This window comes from Pseudophryne corroboree, chromosome 5 (genome assembly GCF_028390025.1).
Source record: "Pseudophryne corroboree isolate aPseCor3 chromosome 5, aPseCor3.hap2, whole genome shotgun sequence".
NCBI classification, from domain to species: Eukaryota; Metazoa; Chordata; class Amphibia; order Anura; family Myobatrachidae; genus Pseudophryne; species Pseudophryne corroboree.
The window spans coordinates 170,072,456-170,098,439 of record NC_086448.1 but is presented as its reverse complement, the minus strand read 5'-3'; the positions used below and the strand labels follow the sequence as shown (position 1 = coordinate 170,098,439).

The window sequence follows — 25,984 nt, the reverse complement described above, 5'->3', positions numbered from 1 at the left end:
AGTGGGATGAAGAAATCTCCAAGCATCAGTCAGATGCAGTTGTTGTGCAAAAAAGGTGACACCTAAGGTAGGAGGGGAGCGTGCACGAGCGGAGGAGTTCGAATCCATATAAGCGGAGGCCACAATATTGAAGTCTCCGCCCACAATCATTGGACAGGGCATAAACGGGCACAGTGTTGTTATGAGACTCTTAAAAAAATCTTTTGAATATGAGTTTGGAGCATACACAGAACATAAAACATATTTGGTATTATGAAGTAAAATTTCAAGTATTAGGAATCTACCAGCAGGATCGCACAGGGAAGTAATGACTTCAATATGCAAGCTACTTTTAGCGAGGATCAACACACCCCTAGCCTTAGAAGAATAGGGAGCGTCTGAGAGTACCTGCCAGCCCAAAACACCCAATTTTTGGGCCTCTGGGGTGAGAAGGTGCGTCTCCTGTATAAACACCAAATCCATATGTAATCTATTTAAGTAGAGCAGGATCTTCTTCCTCTTGATAGGGGAATGGATACCCCCAACATTCCATGTGCCCACCTTAATAGAAGACATGGGGCTTTAAGTAATAAGTAATCATACAGGAAGACATCTTACAAACCCATAAGCAGTGTAGGGTGGGAAAAGACACAAGAGGAAGGAGGGGAGGGGGAAGACACAAGGATAGTAGAGACATAGAGATGAGAAGAAAATATTAGACCCACCGGGGGGTCCCACAGCAATATTCGTGTAACAACTTCACGGTATTATAATTAAAGTAATAACCAAGGGCAGCAAGGAGGGCAGTGCTCCTAGCCAGCAACCACTATAATGAGCAGCATAGGGTATGGGGGGGGGGGGGGAGAGGGAGGAGGGTAAGGGGAGGGGGGTGTAGGGGAGGGGGAGATAGGGAGTGGAAGGGGGGAGGGGGGGAGAGGGGTAAGGGATATGAGTGAGCGGTCAGAATGACATCAGCCTACCCCTAAATGGATGGGCAAAACAGGCATCCAAGCATATAAAACTATATAAAACTGGAAACAGGCATATAGGTATACATTGCTTAGAGGAAACTTATGTCACTTTAAGATTATATATACATCACCCAGAAGACCACTGAGGGATTAGCGAGAAGGTCCAAATAAGACTAACAGGGGAACTTATAGTCCACGGGGTGGGGATGAGAAATAAATGTATGTCGAGGGTGACTAAGTCCAGGCAACAATGAAGCAGGATAGTTACAGGGCAGTGTCTGTAGAAGACGGCTATTTCGGCACTTGTTCGGAGGCTTCGGTCTCCGAAAGATAAGCGGCAGCATCCTCCGGGGTGTGGAAGTCCTTAAAAAATGTGCCATCGAAAATCCTCAGGAGTGCAGGGTAGAGTAGAGCAAACTTTCTGCCCTCGTGGGCTAATTTTGAGCATGTGGGAGAGAACGCCTTTCGTAGCCTGGTAAGCTCCGGGGAGAAGTCCTGGAAGATTAATAATTTGGCATCTTCCCAAACAAGGTCTCTTATACGGCGGGAAGCAGACCACAGGGCCTCTTTATGGAGGTAGTTAAGACACCGAAATAGCACAGCACGTGGTCGGTTGGATGCAGCGGAGCGACCGGGGCCTGTTCTGTGTGCACGTTCTACCACGAGATCCGAGCAAATATCTTGAATTCCAAGGAGATCGGGAAGTGTGTGTCGAAGGAAGTGACAAAGAGCTTGGCCCTTAATCGTCTCTGGGAGCCCAATGAGCCTGAGATTATTTCTGCGCAATCTATTGTCTAGATCGTCGATCTTAGACCATACCATGTTTTCTGATTTCTGCAGTTTAGCGGAGATGTCGGAGAGTTCAGCGATTTGCTGAAAATTTTCACCAGCAGTATGTTCCACTTGTAAAACACGCTTGGATAGTTGTTTATACTGGCTTTTAATATCCAGGACAGCTTGCTGTAGTGCAGCAGCATGCAGCTGTGCTTGTTCTTGAAATAATGGCTGGACGGTCTCCTTCACCGCTCTAACAATGTCCTCATAGGACAAGGAATGCCCCGGGGTAGAGGAGGGCAGTAACGAGCCTAGGGTAGCGGACCCAGCAAGGGATGGAGAGACGCTGGGCACTGGGGCCAAGGGAGGAGCTGAGGTAACCGCCGTTCGAGCTCCAGCCTCCAGAGAAGCCGCGGCGGCCATCTTGGAAGCCGAGCCGCGGCTTTCAGATTTGGCCCGTGGAGGCTTTCCCTGCATCGTGGGAGCTAAGAATCGGTCCATAGAGGGGGGCCGGATGTACGGGGAGCGGGCCGGTGTGAGTGACCGCTCAATGGACGCCCAAAGCGGGCGATATGTTAGAGGTCAGTGGCTGCAGGCACCGGAGCTTCTAAGCAGCGTGTCACTCCATGCGGTGCCGGAACCGGAAGTCGGGTGGGTATTGTTAAATGATTCTAATGCCAGACATATCAGGTGGCACAGTTGTACATACACCTTACCAACTGATAGAGAAATCGGCAGATTGGCCAGGTTGCGGGTCCGTTGGATAAGTGTGTATACAAGTGTGTATTTAAAAATATCTACCAAAAACTCACTAACCCTGTAATAGGAATGTACTCAATGGTGTAACCTTTGCTATTTACTTCAGATAACATATTTAAATAAAAATGATATATTTTTAAACCTGTAATACCCTATTGTATCAAGTGATAGGCGACTTCTGCTTCAGATTTCTATTTCTTTTTCAAATTAAATTCAAGCAAGTATTTAAATAGTTATTTCATTTTTCTTTCACATTTGTCTTAATACTTTATCCTATTTAGGCAGAAAAGAGTGATCGCCAAGGAGGCACTTCAGAGGATTAGAGTAGTGGGACATTCTGTCCCACTGATTCACATTACAGCACCTTGCTAATTATGCCTAATCACCACAGATTAGGAGGAGAATGACTCATCACTGTACTGCCTTGTTATTCACTTACAGCTAGCTGAGTGTACAGCAGTAAATCCACAGGTTGTCTAAATAAGCCATAGGGTGGCAGCTGCAGAGGCAGAATACTAGCAGTATATATTAAGTGTAGAATGATAATGTACAGTTTGAACAAGTTAATGTTTCCATATTAAGCATATGAATGGTTGCAGAGACATTGAAGACATACTGTACAGTATATAATCACAATACCAGTCAAACACTATAAAGTTAGTTATAAGAGAAAGCAGACATGGCCCTAGAAGTGGATCCCACACATTCTAGAAGGGTATTTTGAACCAGGATAGATTAACCCTCAGTCAGGCACAGCTGGCCTGACAGGCGCCGCAAAGCTGTTCTCGATCCCTTCTCCGCCCCAAGGGGCCACAGAGTCCTGTCCCTCCTAGTACCTCTCTATCTCTAGGTGCTGTTCGAAACCCCCCATGTCAGTTTTCCCGACGCCTGCGTGGAGTGCAGTAGTGACCCTCCTGGCCTTTCAGGCACACCGCGCCAAAACTCCTCCGACTTTTGAAGGTTCGTTTTCCTTCTATTTTCATCTATTTACTGTTTATTTTGCTCATTTTATGACTGAAAATTACAAAGGTTGTGGATATTTTGCGGAAATATGTAGGTTTGTCCAGGGTGGCCTCTCAGGCACACTGCGCCCAAACTTATACTCATGTTCGTGTTTTCTCTTTTTTGCTTCAGATTTTCTGCTGAAATGGCCCGTAAAACCTACGATTTCTCTCTTTGTACCTCCTAATGAAGGTCACTGATCACTTTAAGAGCGTTAGAATTGAGTTAATTAGGTGCTAACAGGCGCCTGAACGCGGGAGTCCCAGAGGTGTGCCTGACAGAGGGCTAAAAGGTTAAACATTTTTCATCCCTAATAACTGCCCCCCTAGTGCCTAACCTTAACTCTCCATCGGTGCCATATATAGACTTCACATGCATTCATTTGCAAACCAGCAACATACCACCATACCACCGCACACTGGTGGTTAGTCAGATGTGGAAGCAAATAAAAAAAGCAAGTAACTGGCAGGTGGGCAGATGTAACCTGTGAGAGAGTTAGATTTGGGTGGGGTGTGTCCAAACTGAAATTTAAATTGCAGCGTAAAAATAAAGCTGTCTTTGTGGGCTACATGTAAAAGCAGCCAGTATTTATCCTGCACAGAAATAAATAAATTAGCTCCCCTTGCCTTGCAAAATAGTTTGTTCCAGATACAAACTTACGTTTCTTTTCTGCATTGCTTCTAAATCCAAATCAGACCTGTTGACAAACCCTTAATAATCACTGGAACAAAAGTGAGCCACCTCATGAAATCTGCAAGTGACTAGTTACTTTTCTCTTATCTTTGAATAGAAAAACTGCTGCAGATTGAATGGCGTTTCCCACACTTACATATTAATTTAACACTGAAACTGACTTTAGTTTCATCTGTGAACCATTAGGTGCATCAATCCCCCATGTGACCAGATATTCTGAACAAGACAGCAGAACAGTAAAAGTTGATCCATCTCCTAGAAGCTGCAAGTGATATTATATAATGGTTAATGTTACTTATCTCATTGAAGAACATGATCTATACTCGGATACTTTGATGTGAGCTAAAATATGAATGAAAAGAGCACGTATTCTCTATGAAGTCAGCAGTTGTCCAGTGTACTGTACCTCATTCTTTGATCATCGGGTGGTGTCATTTCCACATGGTGCAGCGGCCCATTCAAGTTAACAACATGTAAGGTAACAACTGGGTTCTCACAGCCAGCCTAGAACAGAAAATGCCAATAACTGTAAATTACATTATTTAATCAATCTACCTTGGAAAATACAAATGTGCACTGTGTACCACCTTGTAATAGAAAATAGATTTTTAGAGGGATAAACACTAACAACATCAGCGCAGACTGGTTCTTTAACAAACATTTATTTTATTGCACAGTTTATGCCCGCTGGCCTGTGGTAAGTCAGATATCCAAAGAACGCTGGGATCTTATTGTCTCAGCCATTGTGATCAGTGGCGTAAGTTCGTGCCAGTTGTCTAGAGGCAAAATAAATATTGGTGCCCCCCTCTCCCCCCGTACATATATATATATATATATATATATATATCACCAAAAAGATTTCTGAGGGCGCACAAATCAAATTAATTAGTTAAAATTCTCATCCAGCAACCAATTTTAACCATATAAACATTTATTAAATGTTCACCCTATGCAACTTAAGACAACTTAATTGCAATTTAGGAGGGGAGATATTCACACACAGACTGGATTCCACTATATTGCACTATTTGATCAAAACAATTGGATTTTTAGCTGGACATCATATCGGTCCCACATCTCCTGAAAAAGGGGACCGGCTTTATATTAGATACTCACTGTCACATGGTACACTATAAATCACCATTATAGATTTACTATTCAGTCAAAAGCCTGTTCCCATCTTGCCCACCTTCTCAATCTCTCCCTCTCATCAGGCACTGTCCCCTCTGCCTTCAAGCATGCTCTTGTCTCCCCTATTCTTAAAAAACCTACCCTTGATCCAAACACTCTCTCCAACTATCGACCCAACTAACTAACTATCCTCCCTTTTACCTCTAAACTTCTTGAGCGTATTGTCTATAATCGCCTCACTGCCTTTCTTTCTTCTCACGCACTGCTTGACCCATTCCAGTCTGGTTTCCGTTCTCTCCACTCCACTGAAACTGCCCTTGCAAAAATCTGCAATGACCTCCATGCAGCCAAATCTAAGGGCCACTACTCTCTGCTTATTCTTCTTGACCTCTCTGCTGCTTTTGGCACTGTGGACCACCCTCTCCTTCTGCAAATCCTTCACTCTCTTGGTCTGCGTGATACTGCCCTCTCCTGGCTGTCCTCCTACCTCTCTGGTCGTTCCTTCTCTGTCTCCTCTCATGATGCTACCTCCCCCCCACTTCCACTAACTATTAGTGTCCCCCAAGGATCTGTTCTTGGTCCTCTCCTTTTCTCTCTCTATACGTCCTCTTTAGGTGGTTCCAGTATGAATGGTCGACCATGTTATGGTCGACAGTCATTATGTCGACCACCATTGGTTGACATTGACATGGTTGACATGGACACATGGTCGACACATGAAAATGGTCAACACATGAAAAGGTCGACATGAGTTTTTTTACTTTTTTTGGTGTCGTTTTTTGCGTAAAGTGACCGGGAACCCCAATTAGTGCACCGCTTCCCCTCGCATGGCTCGCTTCGCTCGCCATGCTTCGGGCATGGTGCCTTCGCTCCGCTACCGCTTCGCTCGGCACAGATTACTGTTCCAATTGTAGTCCACGTGGATCGTTAAGTATGGAAAAGTTCCCCAAAAGAAAAAAAAGTTAAAAAACTCATGTCGACCTTTTCATGTGTCGACCTTTCATGTGTCGACCATTTTCATGTGTCGACCATGTGTCCATGTCGACCATGTCAATGTCGACCAATAGTGGTCGACCTAATGACTGTCGACCATAACATGGTCGGACATCTGAACGGATACCCTTTAGGTGAACTCATTAGTTCTTTTAACTTCCAATACCACCTCTATGCTGATGACTCTCAAATCTACCTCTCCTCCCCTGATCTCTCCTCCACTCTCCTCACTCGTACCTCCAAATGTCTTTCTGTTATCTCTTCCTAGATGTCCCAGCGCTATCTTAAACTCAACATGTCTAAGGATGAGCTGATCATCTTGCCACCCTCCTGCACAACCTCACCTCCTACAATCTCATTATCCATTGATGTCATGACTATCTCCTCTAGCCCCCAAGTACGCTGTCTTGGCGTAATCCTTGACTCCTCCCTCTCCTTCAAACCACACATTCAGCACCTCTCACAAACCTGTAATTTTCATCTCAAAAACATTTCCAGGATCAGACCTTTTCTCACCCAGGATGCTACTAAGATCATTATTCACTCACTGATTATTTCCAGACTGGACTACTGTAATCTCCTCCTAACTGGCCTCCCTGAAAATTACCTCTCTCCACTCCAATCTATCCTCAATGCTGCTGCCCGGCTCATCTTCCTCACCAAACGCACTACGTCCACCTCCCCTCTCCTACAAGACCTTCACTGGCTTCCCTTCCCTTTCAGAATCCAATTCAAACTTCTCACACTCACTTACAAAGCACTCACCCACTCCTCTCCCATTTACATCTCTGACCTTATCTCCCTTTACTCTCCCACCCGTCCTCTTCGCTCTGCTAATGCACGCCGACTCTCCTGTCTTCTGATTTCCTCCCACTCCTATCTCCAAGATTTTTCACGTGCTGCTCCCTTTCTCTGGAATTCTTTACCTCTCCCCCTCAGACTCTCCACCTCTCTACAAAACTTAAAACGGGCCCTTAAGACCCACTTCTTTACCAAACCCAGCCTAATCTCATCCTAACTTTCTGTTCCACGCTCCATATGTACCCCATCTGTGTCACCCCTGTCTGTCTACCCCTGCCCTTAGAATGTAAGCTCTCACAAGTAGGGCCCTCTTCCTCCATGTGCTTATCCTTTTCTTACTTTAATAATCCTCTACTGCCCAAATTCCGCAGTTTTTTGGCCACCTTGGAACTTATCTCTTTGTCGTTTACTGGTGTAGTTATGCTTAGTTACCCTGTACTTGTCCTATATTGTCTTCAACTGTAAGTCACTGTTTTCCTGTTTTGTTTATGTGCATATGTACTCTGTAATTGGGCGCTGCGGAACCCTTGTGGCGCCATATAAATAAAGGATAATAATAATAATAATCAATTCAAAGGATCATCAGAACGAAAATATCCATTACAGTATACAAGAATTTTACTGATTTTTGCTACGTCTATCGTTTACAACCAGCTTAAAGATGATGGCTCCTATAATGAATACAGCTTAACGGTCCTTCAAAAACTCATGCCCCTGATGAAGTCCGTTTGAGGACGAAACGCGTTGGGTCAAAGATCAATTTTGTCTGAATAATAGTACTTTGATATCTTTATTATTCCTTGTATAAAGGGGACTAATAACGTACCTGTTCTGTACTTTATACTGTATGATATTGTCTTAAGTTGCATAGGATGAACATTTAAGAAATTTTTATACTGTTAAAATTGGTTGCTGGATGATAGGCCCTACACACTTGGCGATATTTTGAAAGATATGAACGATCTCGTTCATAAATGAACGAGAACTCGTTCATATCTTTCAGTGTGGAGACTTAAGCGATGAACGATGCGCGGCCCCGCGCTCGTTCATCGCTGATCTCCCGTCGGCTGTGCATGCAGGCCAATATGGACGATCTCGTCCATATTTGCCTGCACTTCAATGCAGCCGGGTGACGAGGGGGGTGAAGAAACTTCACTCCCCCCGTCACTGCCCCCCCGCCGCCGGGTTGCTCGTCGGCCGTAACGGCCGTCGGGCACCTCGGCGGCGCATCGCCGAGTGTGTAGGGCCCTTGAGAATAATAACTAACTAATTTGATTTGTGCATCCTCAGAAATCTTTTTGGTGCTGTTTATGTGAATCCTTTGCTAGCAGGAGTGTTTTTCGTGAGATGCAGCCTTGTTGCAGCGCGAGATAAGGGTAAATTGTTCAATATATATATATATATATATATATATATACATAGAGATCCCTGCACTCTCACGCAGCTCTGTCAACAACTGCGGTGCCAATCAGAGTCCGACCCACATAGAGGTGGGACCCATAGTACAATACAGGATTATCCACCGAGTGGAACAGATAGCACTCTCCAGACTTTACTTCAATAAATCAGCAAAGAAAGTATTTAATGTAAAGGTAATCTCACAGTTCAAAGGTAATATCCATTTCCGACGTTTCGGTCCACACCAGGACCTTTGTCAAGGAATTACAGTACAGCGTGATCAAAAACAGTCAGCATCACAGCAAGAGTCAGCATAGCAGGTAACTGTTATACAGAGATATTGCCTCACCGGCCCCCGTTAAATAACCAGCATTACAGGCGCCAGTCCCGCCCCCACACTTGCAGGAAGTGGGGTGGAACGCATGGCTGAGACGCAGACATCACTTCCGTGTTCACAGGAAGTGAGCTGCGTCCGTAATGACGAGCATGGCATCGGGCGCGCCATGGAACGCAATCTGGAAGTGGAGAGAACCAGTGTTGGAACGCAAAGCGTCACTTCCTTGGTTACCGGAAGTGAGCTGCGTCCGGTTTTTCAGTGTACATCTAGGCTCGTCCACAGCCGTGATCACCACTGATCACGGGTTACACATCATCGTAGTGGTTTATTACACTAGAGCGCGTATCTGTTATTTGGGCAAAATACATCAGTAGTGCGTCAATGGTTTTGGGCAGATGTGAAACCGGCCGTGGTGGAGAAAATTACCCACCGCGGTCCAGTTCATGATCTGCCTCACCCACCTCGAATATAGTTCACACGGGGCATTAATAACAGAATAAGCATTATTTCATAAATTTTTAAGGGGGCATATTTTCAATTCTAGCTGGGTATAACAGAGGCCGGTGTGGTCACAGGATTGGGGCTATACCTTAATACAGTAAATAGTACATAATAAACAGGCAACACCATAATAAGTAAGGAGAACAAAGTGAAATATGCATAGTTAATCCCACAGTCAATAGTAAACAAGAAACAGACAACCACATAATAAATAAGGAGAAAAAAGAGAAATATGCATAGTTAATCCCACAATCAGTGGGATATTCACATCTGCACCCCTGCGGCTATAACAAATGTATCTAAGTTATCTCCATGGGGTTCGTTAGTCTATTTCAAAAAGATAGATAAAGGGTTATTTTCATTCATGGTTAGCTCATTGAATGGACTGGACAGTCCAGTAAGATTCACTCATCAGATAGACGCCGTTAACATCAACTTTCGGGACATCTCCATCACATTGGAAGGAGGCCGTATTAACACAAGTCTCTACAGAAAACCCACTGACCGGAATACCTTGTTGCTTGCAACTAGTCAACACCCACCGGCTCTCAAGGACAATCTCCCTATTTCTCAATTTCTGAGAGTTATGCGTAACAACACAAATAAGGACATCATGGAAACACAACTAGCTGAGATGACTTTGCGATTCCTTAAGCGAGGATATGATAAGAATACGGTTAAGCGATGTCTGACGAAAGCCAGGAGAAAGTTTGAACCTTCCACAATTACAACACAGGCGACACCAGCACCAGACCGAATGGTCTTCACGACCACATATGATCATTTGTCCAACAGGGTCCGAGGAGCCATCCGCAAGAATTGGCCTATCCTAACCACTGATGACCAGCTCAAATTAAAAAGAAGTCCTCCCCCGATTATGGCCTACCGTAGGGCGGCCAATTTAAAACAACTACTACTAAGACCTATGGCTGGGCAGGAATCACCCACGACTACTACATGGCTGCATGAAAGAAGGCCTGGTTGCTTCAAGTGCACTGGGTGCACTACGTGCAGGGGTATGATAACGGGCCCATCATTCCCGCACCCCCATTCAGGGCGACCGATTGCTATCAAATACAGACTACATTGCTCTATGGACCATCTGATATATATCCTAACGTGCCCGTGCGGACTGTACTATGTGGGAATGACGACCAGACGGTTTCGCGATAGGATGGCGAACCATAGAACGTCGATACATCAAGCGATTACCATTGGGCCTGCCACCTTGCCGGTAGCCAGACATTTTATGACTCTACGACATCAAGTTTCTGACCTTAGGTCGAAATTGATAGATTGGATACCCCCATCACCTAGAGGTGGTGACAGTGCTCTCTTGCTTAGAAAAAGAGAAAGCCTGTGGATACACAAACTGGACACGATAGCACCAAAAGGGATGAATGAAAATAACCCTTTATCTATCTTTTTGAAATAGACTAACGAACCCCATGGTGATAACTTAGATACATTTGTTATAGCCGCAGGGGTGCAGATGTGAATATCCCACTGATTATGGGATTAACTATGCATATTTCTCTTTTTTCTCCTTATTTGTTATGTGGTTGTCTGTTTCTCGTTTACTATTGACTGTGGGATTAACTATGCATATTTCACTTTGTTCTCCTTACTTATTAAGGTGTTGCCTGTTTATTATGTACTATTTATTGTATTAAGGTATAGCCCCAATCCTGTGACCACACCGGCCTCTGTTATACCCAGCTAGAATTGAAAATATGCCCCCTTAAAAATTGATGAAATAATGCTTATTCTGTTATTAATGCCCCGTGTGAACTATATTCGAGGTGGGTGAGGCAGATCATGAACTGGACCGCGGTGGGTAATTTTCTCCACCATGGCCGGTTTCACATCTGCCCAAAACCATTGACGCACTACTGATGTATTTTGCCCAAATAACAGTGACGCGCTCTAGTGTAATAAACCACTATGATGATGTGTAACCCGTGATCAGCGGTGATCACGGCTGTGGACGAGCTTGGATGTACACTGAAAAACCGGATGCAGCTCACTTCCGGTAACCAAGGAAGTGACGCTTTGCGTTCCAACACTGGTTCTCTCCACTTCCGGATTGCATTCCACGGCGTGCCCGATGCCATGCTCGTCATTACGGACGCAGCTCACTTCCTGTGAACACGGAAGTGATGTCTGCGTCTCAGCCATGCGTTCCACCCCACTTCCTGCAAGTGTGGGGGCGGGACTGGCACCTATAATGCTGGTTATTTAATGGGGGCCGGTGAGGCAATATCTCTGTATAACAGTTACCTGCTATGCTGACTCTTGCTGTGATGCTGACTGTTTTTGATCACGCTGTAATTCCTTGACAAAGGTCCTAGTGTGGACCGAAACGTCGGAAATGGATATTACCTTTGAACTGTGAGATTACCTTTACATTAAATACTTTCTTTGCTGATTTATTGAAGTAAAGTCTGGAGAGTGCTATCTGTTCCACTCGGTGGATAATCCTGTATTATATATATATATATATATATATATAGCACCAATGAAAGGCGGCACTCGGAGACTTTCACAAAGTGATCAACGTGGTTTAATGTGGGTCGTCAACGTTTCGGGAGACGAACTCCCTTCTTCAGGACACAGCAAACAAGTGACTTGTTTGCTGTGTCCTGAAGAAGGGAGTTTGTCTCCCGAAACGTTGACGACCCACATTAAACCACGTTGATCACTTTGTAAAAGTCTCCGTGTGCCGCCTTTCATTGGTGCTATACATTGAGCTGCTGGCTCTTAAGGAGGGCACCGGAGCCGTTCCCTTAGGAGGATGAGGAGTGCCAGACCAATTTCTGGACTATATATATATATATATATATATATATACTTTGTGTGTGTGTGTGTGTGTGTGTGTGCGCTTGCGCGCGCGCGCGCGTGCGTGCGTGTGTGTGTGTGTGTGTGTGTGTGTGTGTGGAGTGTTCTGAAAAAAAAAAGCATACAGTATATACTTATTTCATTGTCATTTATTTTAAAACACACATTTCTTAGCAGTAATACCCAGGACTGGAACCCATGAACTGTTACACTGAAGGCAGACACCTTACTGATAGAACTATTTGCTCCTGCATAGCAAGCCTGCAGATTCAAACAATATAAAGCTACTAGTTAGAATTGTCAGTTCAAAACCATTGCAATTAGACAGATCTATGTATTGTATGCATGCTCAGTCACTCACAAAGTTGATTATCTCTCTGACAATTATTTTGCAAACCCAGGATTAGGACCCACAACCACTACACTGGAAGCAGACAACTTACTATTTGCTACTGTATAGGAAGCATGAGAATTCTAACTATATGAAGTTACTTGTAATTGTCAGAGAAGTAACTTCATATAGTTACAATTCTCATGCTTCCTATACAGGAGCAAATAGCTCCATCAGTAAGGTGTCTGCTTCCAATGTAATAGTTTGTGGGTTCTAATCCTGCACATGACACTTGTAAAATGTGTATCTATACTAAAGAGGGTGTGACTTATAAGGTGCAGGGACTAGGGGACAAGGAGTCGGCTACGGTTTCGCCAATTAGCTAACAAATATGCGGCTGCAATCAGTTCTGAATTAGGCCCAATGTTACAGACGCACGTTGTACACCAGGGAAGTGCTGATATTAGCATTAGTATAATGCCACAGATGCATGTTGTACACCGGGATAGTGCTGCTACAAGCATTAGTATAATGTCACAGACGAATGGTGTACATCGGGGAAGTGCTGATACTAGCATTAGTGTAATGTCAGAGACACACATTGTACACCGGGGAAGTGCTGATACTAGCATTAGTGTAATGTCAGAGACACACGTTGTACACCGGGGAAGTGCTGATACTAGCATTAGTGTAATGTCAGAGACACACATTGTACACCGGGGAAGTGCTGATACTAGCATTAGTGTAATGTCAGAGACACACGTTGTACACCGGGGAAGTGCTGATACTAGCATTAGTGTAATGTCAGAGACACACGTTGTACACCGGGGAAGTGCTGATACTAGCATTAGTATAATGTCAGAGACACACATTGTACACCGGGGAAGTGCTGATACTAGCATTAGTGTAATGTCAGAGACACACATTGTACACCGGGGAAGTGCTGATACTAGCATTAGTGTAATGTCAGAGACACACGTTGTACACCGGGGAAGTGCTGATACTAGCATTAGTGTAATGTCAGAGACACACATTGTACACCGGGGAAGTGCTGATACTAGCATTAGTATAATGTCAGAGACACACGTTGTACACTGGGGAAGTGTTGATACTAGCATTAGTGTAATGTCAGAGACACACGTTGTACACCGGGGAAGTGCTGATACTAGCATTAGTGTAATGTCAGAGACACACATTGTACACCGGGGAAGTGCTGATACTAGCATTAGTGTAATGTCAGAGACACACATTGTACACCGGGGAAGTGCTGATACTAGCATTAGTGTAATGTCAGAGACACACGTTGTACACCGGGGAAGTGCTGATACTAGCATTAGTGTAATGTCAGAGACACACGTTGTACACCGGGATAGTGCTGCTACAAGCATTAGAATAATGTCAGAGACACGCGTTGTACACCGGGGAAGTGCTGATACTAGCATTAGTGTAATGTCAGAGACACACGTTGTACACCGGGGAAGTGCTGATACTAGCATTAGTGTAATGTCAGAGACACACGTTGTACACCGGGGAAGTGCTGATACTAGCATTAGTGTAATGTCAGAGACACACATTGTACACCGGGGAAGTGCTGATACTAGCATTAGTGTAATGTCAGAGACACACATTGTACACTGGGGAAGTGCTGATACTAGCATTAGTGTAATGTCAGAGACACACATTGTACACCGGGGAAGTGCTGATACTAGCATTAGTGTAATGTCAGAGACACACATTGTACACCGGGGAAGTGCTGATACTAGCATTAGTGTAATGTCAGAGACACACGTTGTACACCGGGGAAGTGCTGACACTAGCATTAGTGTAATGTCAGAGACACACGTTGTACACCGGGGAAGTGCTGATACTAGCATTAGTGTAATGTCAGAGACACACGTTGTACACCGGGGAAGTGCTGATACTAGCATTAGTGTAATGTCAGAGACACACGTTGTACACCGGGGAAGGGCTGATACTAGCATTAGTGTAATGTCAGAGACACACATTGTACACCGGGGAAGTGCTGATACTAGCATTAGTGTAATGTCAGAGACACACATTGTACACCGGGGAAGTGCTGATACTAGCATTAGTGTAATGTCAGAGACACACGTTGTACACCGAGGAACTGCTGATACTAGCATTAGTATAATGTCAGAGACACACGTTGTACACCGGGGAAGTGCTGATACTAGCATTAGTGTAATGTCAGAGACACACATTGTACACCGGGGAAGTGCTGATACTAGCATTAGTGTAATGTCAGAGACACACGTTGTACACCGGGGAAGTGCTGATACTAGCATTAGTGTAACGTCAGAGACACACGTTGTACACCGGGATAGTGCTGCTACAAGCATTAGTATAATGTCAGAGACACGCGTTGTACACCGGGGAAGTGCTGATACTAGCATTAGTGTAATGTCAGAGACACACATTGTACACCGGGGAAGTGCTGATACTAGCATTAGTGTAATGTCAGAGACACACATTGTACACCGGGGAAGTGCTGATACTAGCATTAGTGTAATGTCAGAGACACACATTGTACACCGGGGAAGTGCTGATACTAGCATTAGTGTAATGTCAGAGACACACCTTGTACACCGGGGAAGTGCTGATACTAGCATTAGTGTAATGTCAGAGACACACATTGTACACCGGGGAAGTGCTGATACTAGCATTAGTGTAATGTCAGAGACACACGTTGTACACCGGGGAAGTGCTGATACTAGCATTAGTGTAATGTCAGAAACACACATTGTACACCAGGGAAGTGCTGATACTAGCATTAGTGTAATGTCAGAGACACACATTGTACACCGGGGAAGTGCTGATACTAGCATTAGTATAATGTCAGAGACACACGTTGTACACCGGGGAAGTGCTGATACTAGCATTAGTGTAATGTCAGAGACACACGTTGTACACCGGGGAAGTGCTGATACTAGCATTAGTATAATGTCAGAGACACACGTTGTACACCGGGGAAGTGCTGATACTAGCATTAAGCATTAGTGTAATGTCAGAGACACACGTTGTACACCGGGGAAGTGCTGATACTAGCATTAGTGTAATGTCAGAGACACACGTTGTACACCGGGGAAGTGCTGATACTAGCATTAGTATAATGTCAGAGACACACGTTGTACACCGGGGAAGTGCTGATACTAGCATTAGTATAATGTCAGAGACACACGTTGTACACCGGGGAAGTGCTGATACTAGCATTAGTATAATGTCAGAGACACACGTTGTACACCGGGGAAGTGCTGATACTAGCATTAGTATAATGTCAGAGACACACGTTGTACACCGGGGAAGTGCTGATACTAGCATTAGTGTAATGTCAGAGACACACGTTGTACACCGGGGAAGTGCTGATACTAGCATTAGTATAATGTCAGAGACACACGTTGTACACCGGGGAAGTGCTGATACTAGCATTAGTGTAATGTCAGAGACACACGTTGTACACCGGGGAAGTGCTGATACTAGCATTAGTGTAATGTCAGAGACACACATTGTACACCGGGGAAGTGCTGATACTAGCATTAGTGTAATGTCAGAGACACACGTTGTACACCGGGGAAGTGCTGATACTAGCATTAGTGTAATGTCAGAGACACACATTGTACACCGGGGAAGTGCTGATACTAGCATTAGTGTAATGTCAGAGACACACGTTGTACACCGAGGAAGTGCTGATACTAGCATTAGTGTAATGTCAGAGACACACGTTGTACACCGAGGAAGTGCTGATACTAGCATTAGTGTAATATCAGAGACACACGTTGTACACCGGGGAAGTGCTGATACTAGCATTAGTGTAATGTCAGAGACACACGTTGTACACCGGGGAAGTGCTGATACTAGCATTAGTATAAAGTAACAGACACAACAACAGCAAAATACACTACGACGGTCGCAGCAGTGTGCAGATCAGAATCAGCCCAAAATGTGAAAGAAAGAGCAAAGAAAGTGGGGTGCAACTTGAATCCCACCAGGCGGCTCTCATGCCAGACCTGGCTGGGACTATAGAATTTTTTAAGTGATTGAAATTTCATAACTGAACTCTTTATATCCACTTCAGCAGCAGTGTTGTGACAACCGCCTGTTAAATGTTTATCCTAAATAACCTATATGTATGTAACTCACAATTTATAACTTGAGTTAGAGAATGTGTATAAGATTTGGGATTACTGTACACAGCAAAGTGCTTAATCTATCTATTTCATGCTTATTCCAGATCACTCTACCTGTGATGCCGCCGTAATGGAGACAGTGAATCAGAAATGTCAGAAAGGATCCATCCTGCTGAACTGTGAGTTTATATGACACTGAACCTCCCAGCTGTTCACACGGCTCGATATAACCGCTGCTCAGATCTGTTCCTGACAGAAATCTCTGATACACAACCACTGAGGGACTTATGTTCTGCGCATCAATCTAACTGCAGAATGTGTTCCGAGCGTGATACACGAGAGGTGTTGAGTGAATATGTCAGAAAGTAAGGAAGAGATTTAAGATGAGTGCAGCTGTTATTGATGTGCAAGTGCTGGAAGGACTTTTGGATTTATAAACTACTGTAATATGTCTCTTGACTATTACCCTAATTTCAGGGGTGTATATCAGGGGCTCGTGCAGCCATGAAACTTATCTCTTTATTCTTTAAAATGTCAAGAAAATGTTAAGAGCTTGTTCCACTCTTTAAAAGTAGATTAAACAAGTCATTTCCCAATGCCCTTAGCTATATGGTGCAAGCCCTTTCTCATGTGACCCCCTTTTCCTGTGCTGGGGGTTCCCTGTAAGGCAGTCTGCACATGACTAAAATGTCACCCCCAGTTTCACTGTTTCAGCTTGTAAGCACTTCAAAGTCCTAGGGCCAATAGTTCCTGCACTGGGACTTTGAAATGTTACTACATTGGCGAGATGAAACAGCAGAATGACGCACAAGCTGCAGGTAGATATTGGGAGGAATTCAAATGTTTGAAAAGTCAGTTGGGTGTCTGTTTTTTTCCTGTCTACTAGATGAATTCCCCCCATTATGTTCTGTGGAGGTCCCTTAGGACACAGAGAACAGGGAGACTGCAGAGGAAGGGGGCTCAGGAGAGGGGCAATGGAAGGTTTGGGTATGTGGAAATCAATTTAATAGGTGAATATTTGGTTAGTGGAACGTTCTTACATTGGGACAGATGTTTTAACCTGGAGACGGCATAAGGAAGTGATAAACCAGTGATAAGTGCAAGGTGATAAACACACCAGCCAATCAGCTCCTACCTGTCAATTTGCATATTGGAACTGATTGGCTGGTGCATTTATCACCTTGCACTTATCACTGGTTTATTACTTCCTTGTGCCTTCCCCAGGTTACTACATCTGCCGCATTATCTTAACCAACTGTTCTCATTTACTGTACAGTGGTTATATTAATATCTGGTTGTATAGGGTGATTTCTGTCCAGGAGAATAGTAGTCAATGATCTGCAGGAACTATGACACCTCTAAACCTGCTTAACCACTTGCCTGGCTTGGTCGCATATGATGCGACTGGAGCCAGGTGTATGTCACCTGACCAGGTTGCATCACATGCATCATGCTGCCCCCACTGTCCGTAGCCCTGGTTGTGCACTGCTCGCACTCAGTGTCGTTTCCAGCGGGGGGGTGTTTTTTTGCTATTAAGGGGGTTACTATTATTAGGATTTAAGATCACTGGGGAAGTCTATTGCCAATGGGAAGTTATTGTAGAATGTGGGCCTATGGGCACTGGGTCGGGGGATGGGGTTTGCACAATCGCAAGAAAGGGGCTGTGAAATTCAGTGTAATTAGAATTCAAATGTGCAGCAGGAAGTATCTGTAGGAGACGCCTCCTGCATGCATGTGCAAGATCCGAGTGCTGCATCTAAGGACGCAGTCTCGCGTCCCTATCGCAACCACTATGTTTTTAGGCACTAGTCAGCCTGCTTAAGCTGCAGCTTACTTAGGCTGGGCATCAGATCCAGTGACATAGACCCTGTACCCATTACGCCTACAAAACGGGGGCGATGCAGGTTTTACATATAAATCTGAATTAGGTCCTAAATGCTCTGATCCAAATTTATCGGACATTAAGTTCCAAATAATGTGATGTGATTGGCTGGAGAATAGAAACAATCATAAAACAGAGTATAATGACAATTATTACTACTAGAACTCTTGACATGACTACATTTTTAATGTGTTATAAACATATTTCATTTTTGTCTTGTTGAAATTCATCAAATAAGTCTAATATATGCCAAATCCAGCACTGTAATCAAGTTGCATACAAAAATATACCTCCATCTGCTTGCTTTCCTATATAGCAACAGCTTCCCTCAGCTTACGAGTGAATTAATTAAGTCAACAAATCTTATTTAATTTGCTTCCAAGTACTGGCTGGTAATGCCACTTTTGTTTCCAAGGGCTGAGTCAGAACTATAATTGCCAATGTACACCTGCTTCTTCATTTTATTCTCGATCATGCTCCAGGGTTCTTTTCTATATAAAGACTATGGGCCTTATGTAATAGTCTGTGAGATGTGGGCATGATTCCGGACAGTTAACCCGTGTTTTTAAAACTGCAATAATTTGAAAGGCAAAGCTTGGTTGGTTTTGCCTTTTAAAATTATTGCCCCTTTAAAAATATGGGCCAGGGCTAGCACGCTAGAACTGCACCTATGCCTACAGTTTGCAGGTACTACACCTAAGGCTTTATATAATAATAGAAGCATTACTTTATTAATCAGGACAATATAAACTTTAACAGCTCCTAATTTTCTTACCTTCGGATAATGGTAGTTTTTCATTGTTGGGTAAATTGAACCAGTATATACAGGGATCTCCATAGTGGGTACTTTGTTATCGTTGATTGTCGTATATGCTAGTCTGGCGCCATCTGGAGCCCACCAGTGGGCAATGTGGGTTTTAAATATTTCCTCTGCAGAAACACAGCAAAAATGGTCATGTTTAAAAAAAATTGTTCAATAAGAGGAACATATGACGTAATTAAATGAGCATTAAGCAGGAATATGTTTTATGCATACTTTCATTTCATTATCTCTTTAACATTTGTTCTCTCAAACTAATAATTCATTTTTCCTTAAAAGAAAAAAAAAAAGCCGTCATCCTTTCAATGATATTGGCTTTGACTGTTATAGCAATAGGACACACACACACACACACACACACACACACATACACACACACACACACACACACACACACACACACACACACACACACACACACACACACACTTTATGTTTGAGAATGATGAATGTTTGGCTCCTTTAAAAGGTTTCGCAAAACAAGTCACCGTTCCCCTCAAAAAAATAATAATAATTTTCAAGTAGAATGTCATTAAAAACACTTTCCTCAGAAATTTCAGAAACTGATCCAGACCCTTACAGTATATCGCCTTCTCTGCAGGTAGCGCTGACTTCCACCTCAAGTCATCCCTTTCAGTACATTGGGGCAGATGTATTAACCTGGAGAAGGCATAAGGAAGTGATAAACCAGTGATATGTGCAAGGTGATAAAGGCACAAGCCAATCAGCTCTAATATGTAAATTAACAGTTAGGATCTGATTGGCTGGTGCCTTTATCACCTTGCACATATCACTGGTTTATCACTTCCTTATGCCTTCTCCAGGTTAATACATCTGCCCCATTATCTGTTGTTTCCACGCCTTCTTTTCTCACTGCATTGTGCTTACCCATTGTTAGGAAGGGATGCATTCGACATCCCGGCAGCTGGGATGCCGACGGTCATGTGACCAATGCTGGAATCCCGACACCACTCAGGGGACTGCCACTGGTACACCGACAGTCGGGATGTCGCTGTCTGTCATGTGACTGTCGGCATCCCAACTGCCAGTATTACATACCAAACCCAAACCCCCTGGGAATTTTTATTGCAAAGATGGCAGAAGCCAGTCAGCACAGGCAGGGTTGGAATGACTATTGAATATTCTGAGTGACAAGTATTTATGTTAAAATTATATTTGAATTAAATAAAATTACATAGACCAACTTTTAAACAGCAAGGCATACTGAATCAAAAGACTGAAGCAGCAATGGCACCTACTTACAGTACACGTAAAAATAATATTCTCCAGAACATTGGAGATAACTCCATATGAACTTAGGCATGGTGAGAAACCTAGAGTATTTGGTTGCAAACCATTTGTGTACATTCTCAAAAATAACTGTGTGTAACCCCTGCACACAACTCACCCACCCATTAAGCCTTTCTCTTCAACAAAAAGGCATGACATACACCATACTTGCCTACCCAACCCTCTCCATGAGGGAGAAAATACTCTGTTCCTGGACTTTCCTGGTAATGTATGATTGCCATCACCTGAGGTGAAACACCTTTCTTATCAATTAACTAGCTCACCACAGGTGATGGCAATCATACATTACCAGGAAAGTCCAGGAACAGAGCATTTTCTCCCTCATGGAGAGGGTCAGGTACGCAAGTATGACATACACATACCTCCCAACATGACCCTCTCCAGGAGGCACACAATGCTCTGCTCCTGGACTTCCCCCTTAATTTATGATTGCCATCACCCGTGCTGAAACACCCTTCTTATCCTTAACCTGTTCAACACAGGTGGCGGCAATCATAAATGAAGGAAAAGTCCAGAAGCAGAGCATTGTGTCCCTCCTGGAGAGGGTCATGTTGGGAGGTATGCATACATACCTTACCCAGCTTCATTCAGCAGAAGCAGCTCCTTATGTTGCTTAGAGAACAGAGCTTTCTATGTGAGTGACAGGCAGGCAGCAATTGGAGGGAAGGAGAGGACTGCAGGAGAGAGAACGTGCGGCCACCACTGCTGATGACTTGAGTCTACTGCACTGACTGGTGAGATTGCAGTATCGGGGCTGGAGGAGATCCGGGGGCTTGCCGGTACTGAAAGAGACATCCTTCTTTTTCTTTTTTGGTGAATTCAGCAGTGCCCTCCAGTGGCCAGCACCCTTAGGCTTAATGGTAGCGCTGGTTCTGGGCACGCCCCTTCCAAATCCAAACCACTCTGTACATGTTCCAGCTGTCCCACCTGCAGCGCAGCATGGTTTTGCAAGACACAAAGTTTATTGTTTTTTTTTTGCTTTTGCCCCCAACTCATATGTGATCGGGTTTGGTATGTTATCCCGGTCGTCGGGATCCCAGTGGTCACATGACCAACACCGGCATTCCGACATTTAAGATCCCGAAGGTGGTGGTGGGGGGAGTATTTTTAACCCCCTCCCCACACACACACACACACACACACACACACACTCCCCTACACTAACCCTCAGGGGTGGAGGCTAGGGCTAACCCTCCCCTAGTGCCTAACCCTAATCCCCCTTTCCCCCCTGGGTTCTAACCCTAACAGTGTCCCAGATACTTACCTTTAGGATGTCGGCTGTCTGTTTTCCGGCACCGGTCTCCCGAATTGTATTGGGCTTCGGTCACATGCAAGGTGCAAGCTGAGATTGGACTACTTTTTAATTTGTATGCAAGTTGATGTCATCTTTTTTGCTGATAAGGTACGCAAGGGTCATATACACATAGTGGGCATTCCTGATCCCCCACGTGCATTGGAGTTTTCCATCTTCCCCATATGCCCTTGCAGGCACCTTGCAGTGATAGATTTGACCATCTTGTATTTTATTTTGTATTTTTAATAAATTGAAAAGCACAATTTTTTCTTCAATCAACTGCATTGACTGTTCATTTAAAGATACCTTTATATGCAGAAAGAGCACCCCTGACACGTGAGTGGGGTACGCAGTACCTATATGAATAATTGTGAAACTTCCACATAAAGATACCTTTATATGTAATTCCTCTACCTCTATCTATGTGAGTTTCGGTACGCTGGATTGTGTATTCGGAGTGGTGGTGAGATCCTATCCTTTTCTTCTATCAAGTTTACCCTCACATCAGGCTTCCTATTCTGGACACCATTGAAACCTATTGGTTTTTAATATTACTACACATTGGACTTTTTTTATTTCATATTTTTACATATTCCTTGTGGACATTTGGAGCATTACCTGAGGATCCTGTGGACTCTCTCTGGAATATTTACAGTATCGTAACAACCATTCCATGTTTGATATTTCTTTTATTTCCCCACAAAATTGTATATTGTCACATTATTGTCACCTTTGATCATTTCTCTTTCATTTCACACTCTCTTCGGTCACATGTGACTGCCGGCATCCCCTCAATCGGGATGCTGAACGCATCCCATGTGACCAATTCCTAGCTTAACCTATAGTCCATCAAATGAAGTCTATTAATTTAATGTACTAGGAAATTTCTATTCCTGAGACAAACAACATAATGGCTGCTTTCCTTGTGTGTAAATGAGGGACCTCTTTTCCTGTCTTTCCTGGAAATAGGGCTTTGTGTTACTTACTAAGAGCTTTGAAATCTAGGATTGTGCCATAAAGAATATTCTTTCAATGTTATTCCTTTCAACTGATCGTTTCTATCACCATGAGTGATCAATTACCAGTGTTACCACTACATGTATAACGAGAAAGTCGATATGGCCGGTAATGACAGACTGTGACAGGAGCTATGGCACAATAAACCAAACACTGAGCCCATCAACAGCTGCAATTTGTTCACATGCGATGCTTCATATAGTACAATGGGTTACTTTATATGTGTTCAGATTGCAGACATCCCTTACATCCGCTAATAGCAGAGCACTGACTGTGCTTTGTGTTTGTAATTAGCAATCAGCCCAAATAAAACCAGCAATTCAACATACATTCTATTGATTAGTACTGTACATGAAGGAGATCATGTTGTCAATCTCAAGCAATGGAGTCCACTGAGGTAAAATCACCATGTGAGAAAACAGCACCTTGAAATTACCGCTATCTGTGTGATAGTGAATGTAAGTACTGTCGCTGAACAGAGAATTCGTTATTTTGAAATCGGACGTGGGTGTCATGATATTCTGAAGACATGCTCATTCAGAACAGTTAAATATTATTTCAAATAGTAGGGCAGACGTTCTCAAACGCAGTCCTCAAGGCAGGCCGACGGTACAAGGTTTTAAGTATATCCATGGCTCAGCACACATGGTTAAATCAATTTGACTGCAGTGCTAATTAAGTCACCTGTGGCCAAGCATTGATATATATGAAACCTGGACCACTGGGGTGCCTTGAGGACCACGTTTGACAACCTCTGGTAAGGGGAAAAAATTATCATATTATGGCCATTAAAATAGCCATGCTACTATATGTATTCCAGACATACTTTCAGTTATTTACTTGCTATTCGGAAAGCTTTGCAGTGACCCCTTTTCTATTGTCAGAATTTTATGCAAAGTACAAGCACAGTAATTACAGTAGGGAAAAATCAGGAATATTATATACTGTAAACTAAAGCAGACTTTACCATTTTCGTAATCTCATTATTAATTATGGAAACATTTATACAATAAATAACAAACTTTATAAAATAAACAAATATGATGGCAAGGTATAAGGGTGGGATCTGGTCTTTAGGTCGACAGTAAGTAGGTCGACACTGTCTAGGTCGACCACTATTGGTCGACAGTAAGGAGGTCGACATGGTTTCATGGTTTCGCAACATTTCATATACAGATTTAGACTTATTCACACAAAGATGTACAAGTGTCGCTCATCAAAATGATCAATGCACTCTCGTTAAGATGTTTTGTCGCATCGAAAATATACAATTGAGCAAAAAAATAAGATTTTACTCACCGGTAAATCTATTTCTCGTAGTCCGTAGTGGATGCTGGGACTCCGTAAGGACCATGGGGAATAGCGGCTCTGCAGGAGACTGGGCACAACTAAAGAAAACTTTAGGACTACCTGGTGTGCACTGGCTCCTCCCACTATGACCCTCCTCCAGACCTCAGTTAGGATACTGTGCCCGGAAGAGCTGACACAATAAGGAAGGATTTTGAATCCCGGGTAAGACTCATACCAGCCACACCAATCACACCGTATAACTCGTGATACTATACCCAGTTAACAGTATGAAATATAACTGAGCCTCTCAACAGATGGCTCAACAGTAACCCTTTAGTTAGGCAATAACTATAAACAAGTATTGCAGACAATCCGCACTTAGGATGGGCGCCCAGCATCCACTACGGACTACGAGAAATAGATTTACCGGTGAGTAAAATCTTATTTTCTCTGACGTCCTAAGTGGATGCTGGGACTCCGTAAGGACCATGGGGATTATACCAAAGCTCCCAAACGGGCGGGAGAGTGCGGATGACTCTGCAGCACCGAATGGGCAAACTCTAGGTCCTCCTCAGCCAGGGTGTCAAACTTGTAGAATTTAGCAAATGTGTTTGACCCCGACCAAGTAGCTGCTCGGCAAAGTTGTAGAGCCGAGACCCCTCGGGCAGCCGCCCAAGAAGAGCCCACTTTCCTTGTGGAATGGGCTTTCACTGATTTAGGGTGCGGCAGTCCAGCCGCAGAATGTGCAAGCTGAATCGTGCTACAGATCCAGCGAGCAATAGTCTGCTTAGAAGCAGGAGCACCCAGCTTGTTGGGTGCATACAGGATAAATAGCGAGTCAGTTTTCCTGACTCCAGCCGTCCTGGAAACATATACTTTTCAGGGCCCTGACTACGTCCAGTAACTTGGAATCCTCCAAGTCCGAAGTAGCCGCAGGCACAACAATAGGTTGGTTCACATGAAAAACTGATACCACCTTAGGAAAGAATTGGGAACGAGTCCTCAATTCCGCCTTATCCATATAAAAAATCAGATAAGGGCTTTTGCATGACAAAGCCGCCAATTCTGATACATGCCTGGCCGACGCCAAGGCCAACAGCATGACCACTTTCCACGTGAGGTATTGTAGCTCCACGGATTTAAGTGGCTCAACCCAATGCGACTTCAGGAAATCCAACACCACGTTGAGATCCCACGGTGCCACTGGAGGCACAAACGGGGGCTGACTATGCAGCACTCCCTTAACAAAAGTCTGAACTTCAGGCAGTGAAGCCAGTTCTATTTTGGAAGAAAATCGATAGAGCCGAAACCCAATTTTAGGCCCATAGTCACCCTGACTGTAGGAAGTGCAGAAATCGACCTAGCTGAAATTCCTCCTTTGGGGCCTTCCTGGCCTCACAGCACGCAACATATTTCCGCCATATGCGGTGATAATGGTTTGCGTTCACTTCTTTCCTAGCTTTAATTAGCGTAGGTATAACTTCCTCCGGAATGCCCTTTTCCTTCAGGATCTGGTGTTCAACCGCCATGCCGTCAAACGCAGCCGCGGTACGTCTTGAAACAGACAGGCCCCCTGCTGCAGCAGGTCCTGTCTGAGCGGCAGAGGCCATGGGTCCTCTGAGATCATTTCTTGGAGTTCTGGGTACCAAGCTCTTCTTGGCCAATCCGGAACAATGAGTATAGTTCTTACTCCTCTCCTTCTTATTATTCTCATTAC

At 44.0% G+C, this 25,984-nt stretch overlaps 1 protein-coding gene across 3 annotated transcripts in view; it reads right to left on the bottom strand.

Moving 5' to 3' along the window:
- The window catches only part of DPP6 (dipeptidyl peptidase like 6), a 1,916,598-nt gene that overhangs the window by 164,930 nt on the left and 1,725,684 nt on the right, over positions 1-25,984 (bottom strand). For all 3 annotated transcript variants that reach the window (XM_063921873.1, XM_063921871.1, XM_063921872.1), the window contains exons 9-10: positions 19,311-19,465; positions 4,585-4,682 (exon numbers count right to left, since the gene is read on the bottom strand). In XM_063921873.1, coding sequence (XP_063777943.1) covers positions 4,585-4,682; positions 19,311-19,465 — 253 coding nt within the window. The remainder of the gene's footprint in view (positions 1-4,584; positions 4,683-19,310; positions 19,466-25,984) is intronic.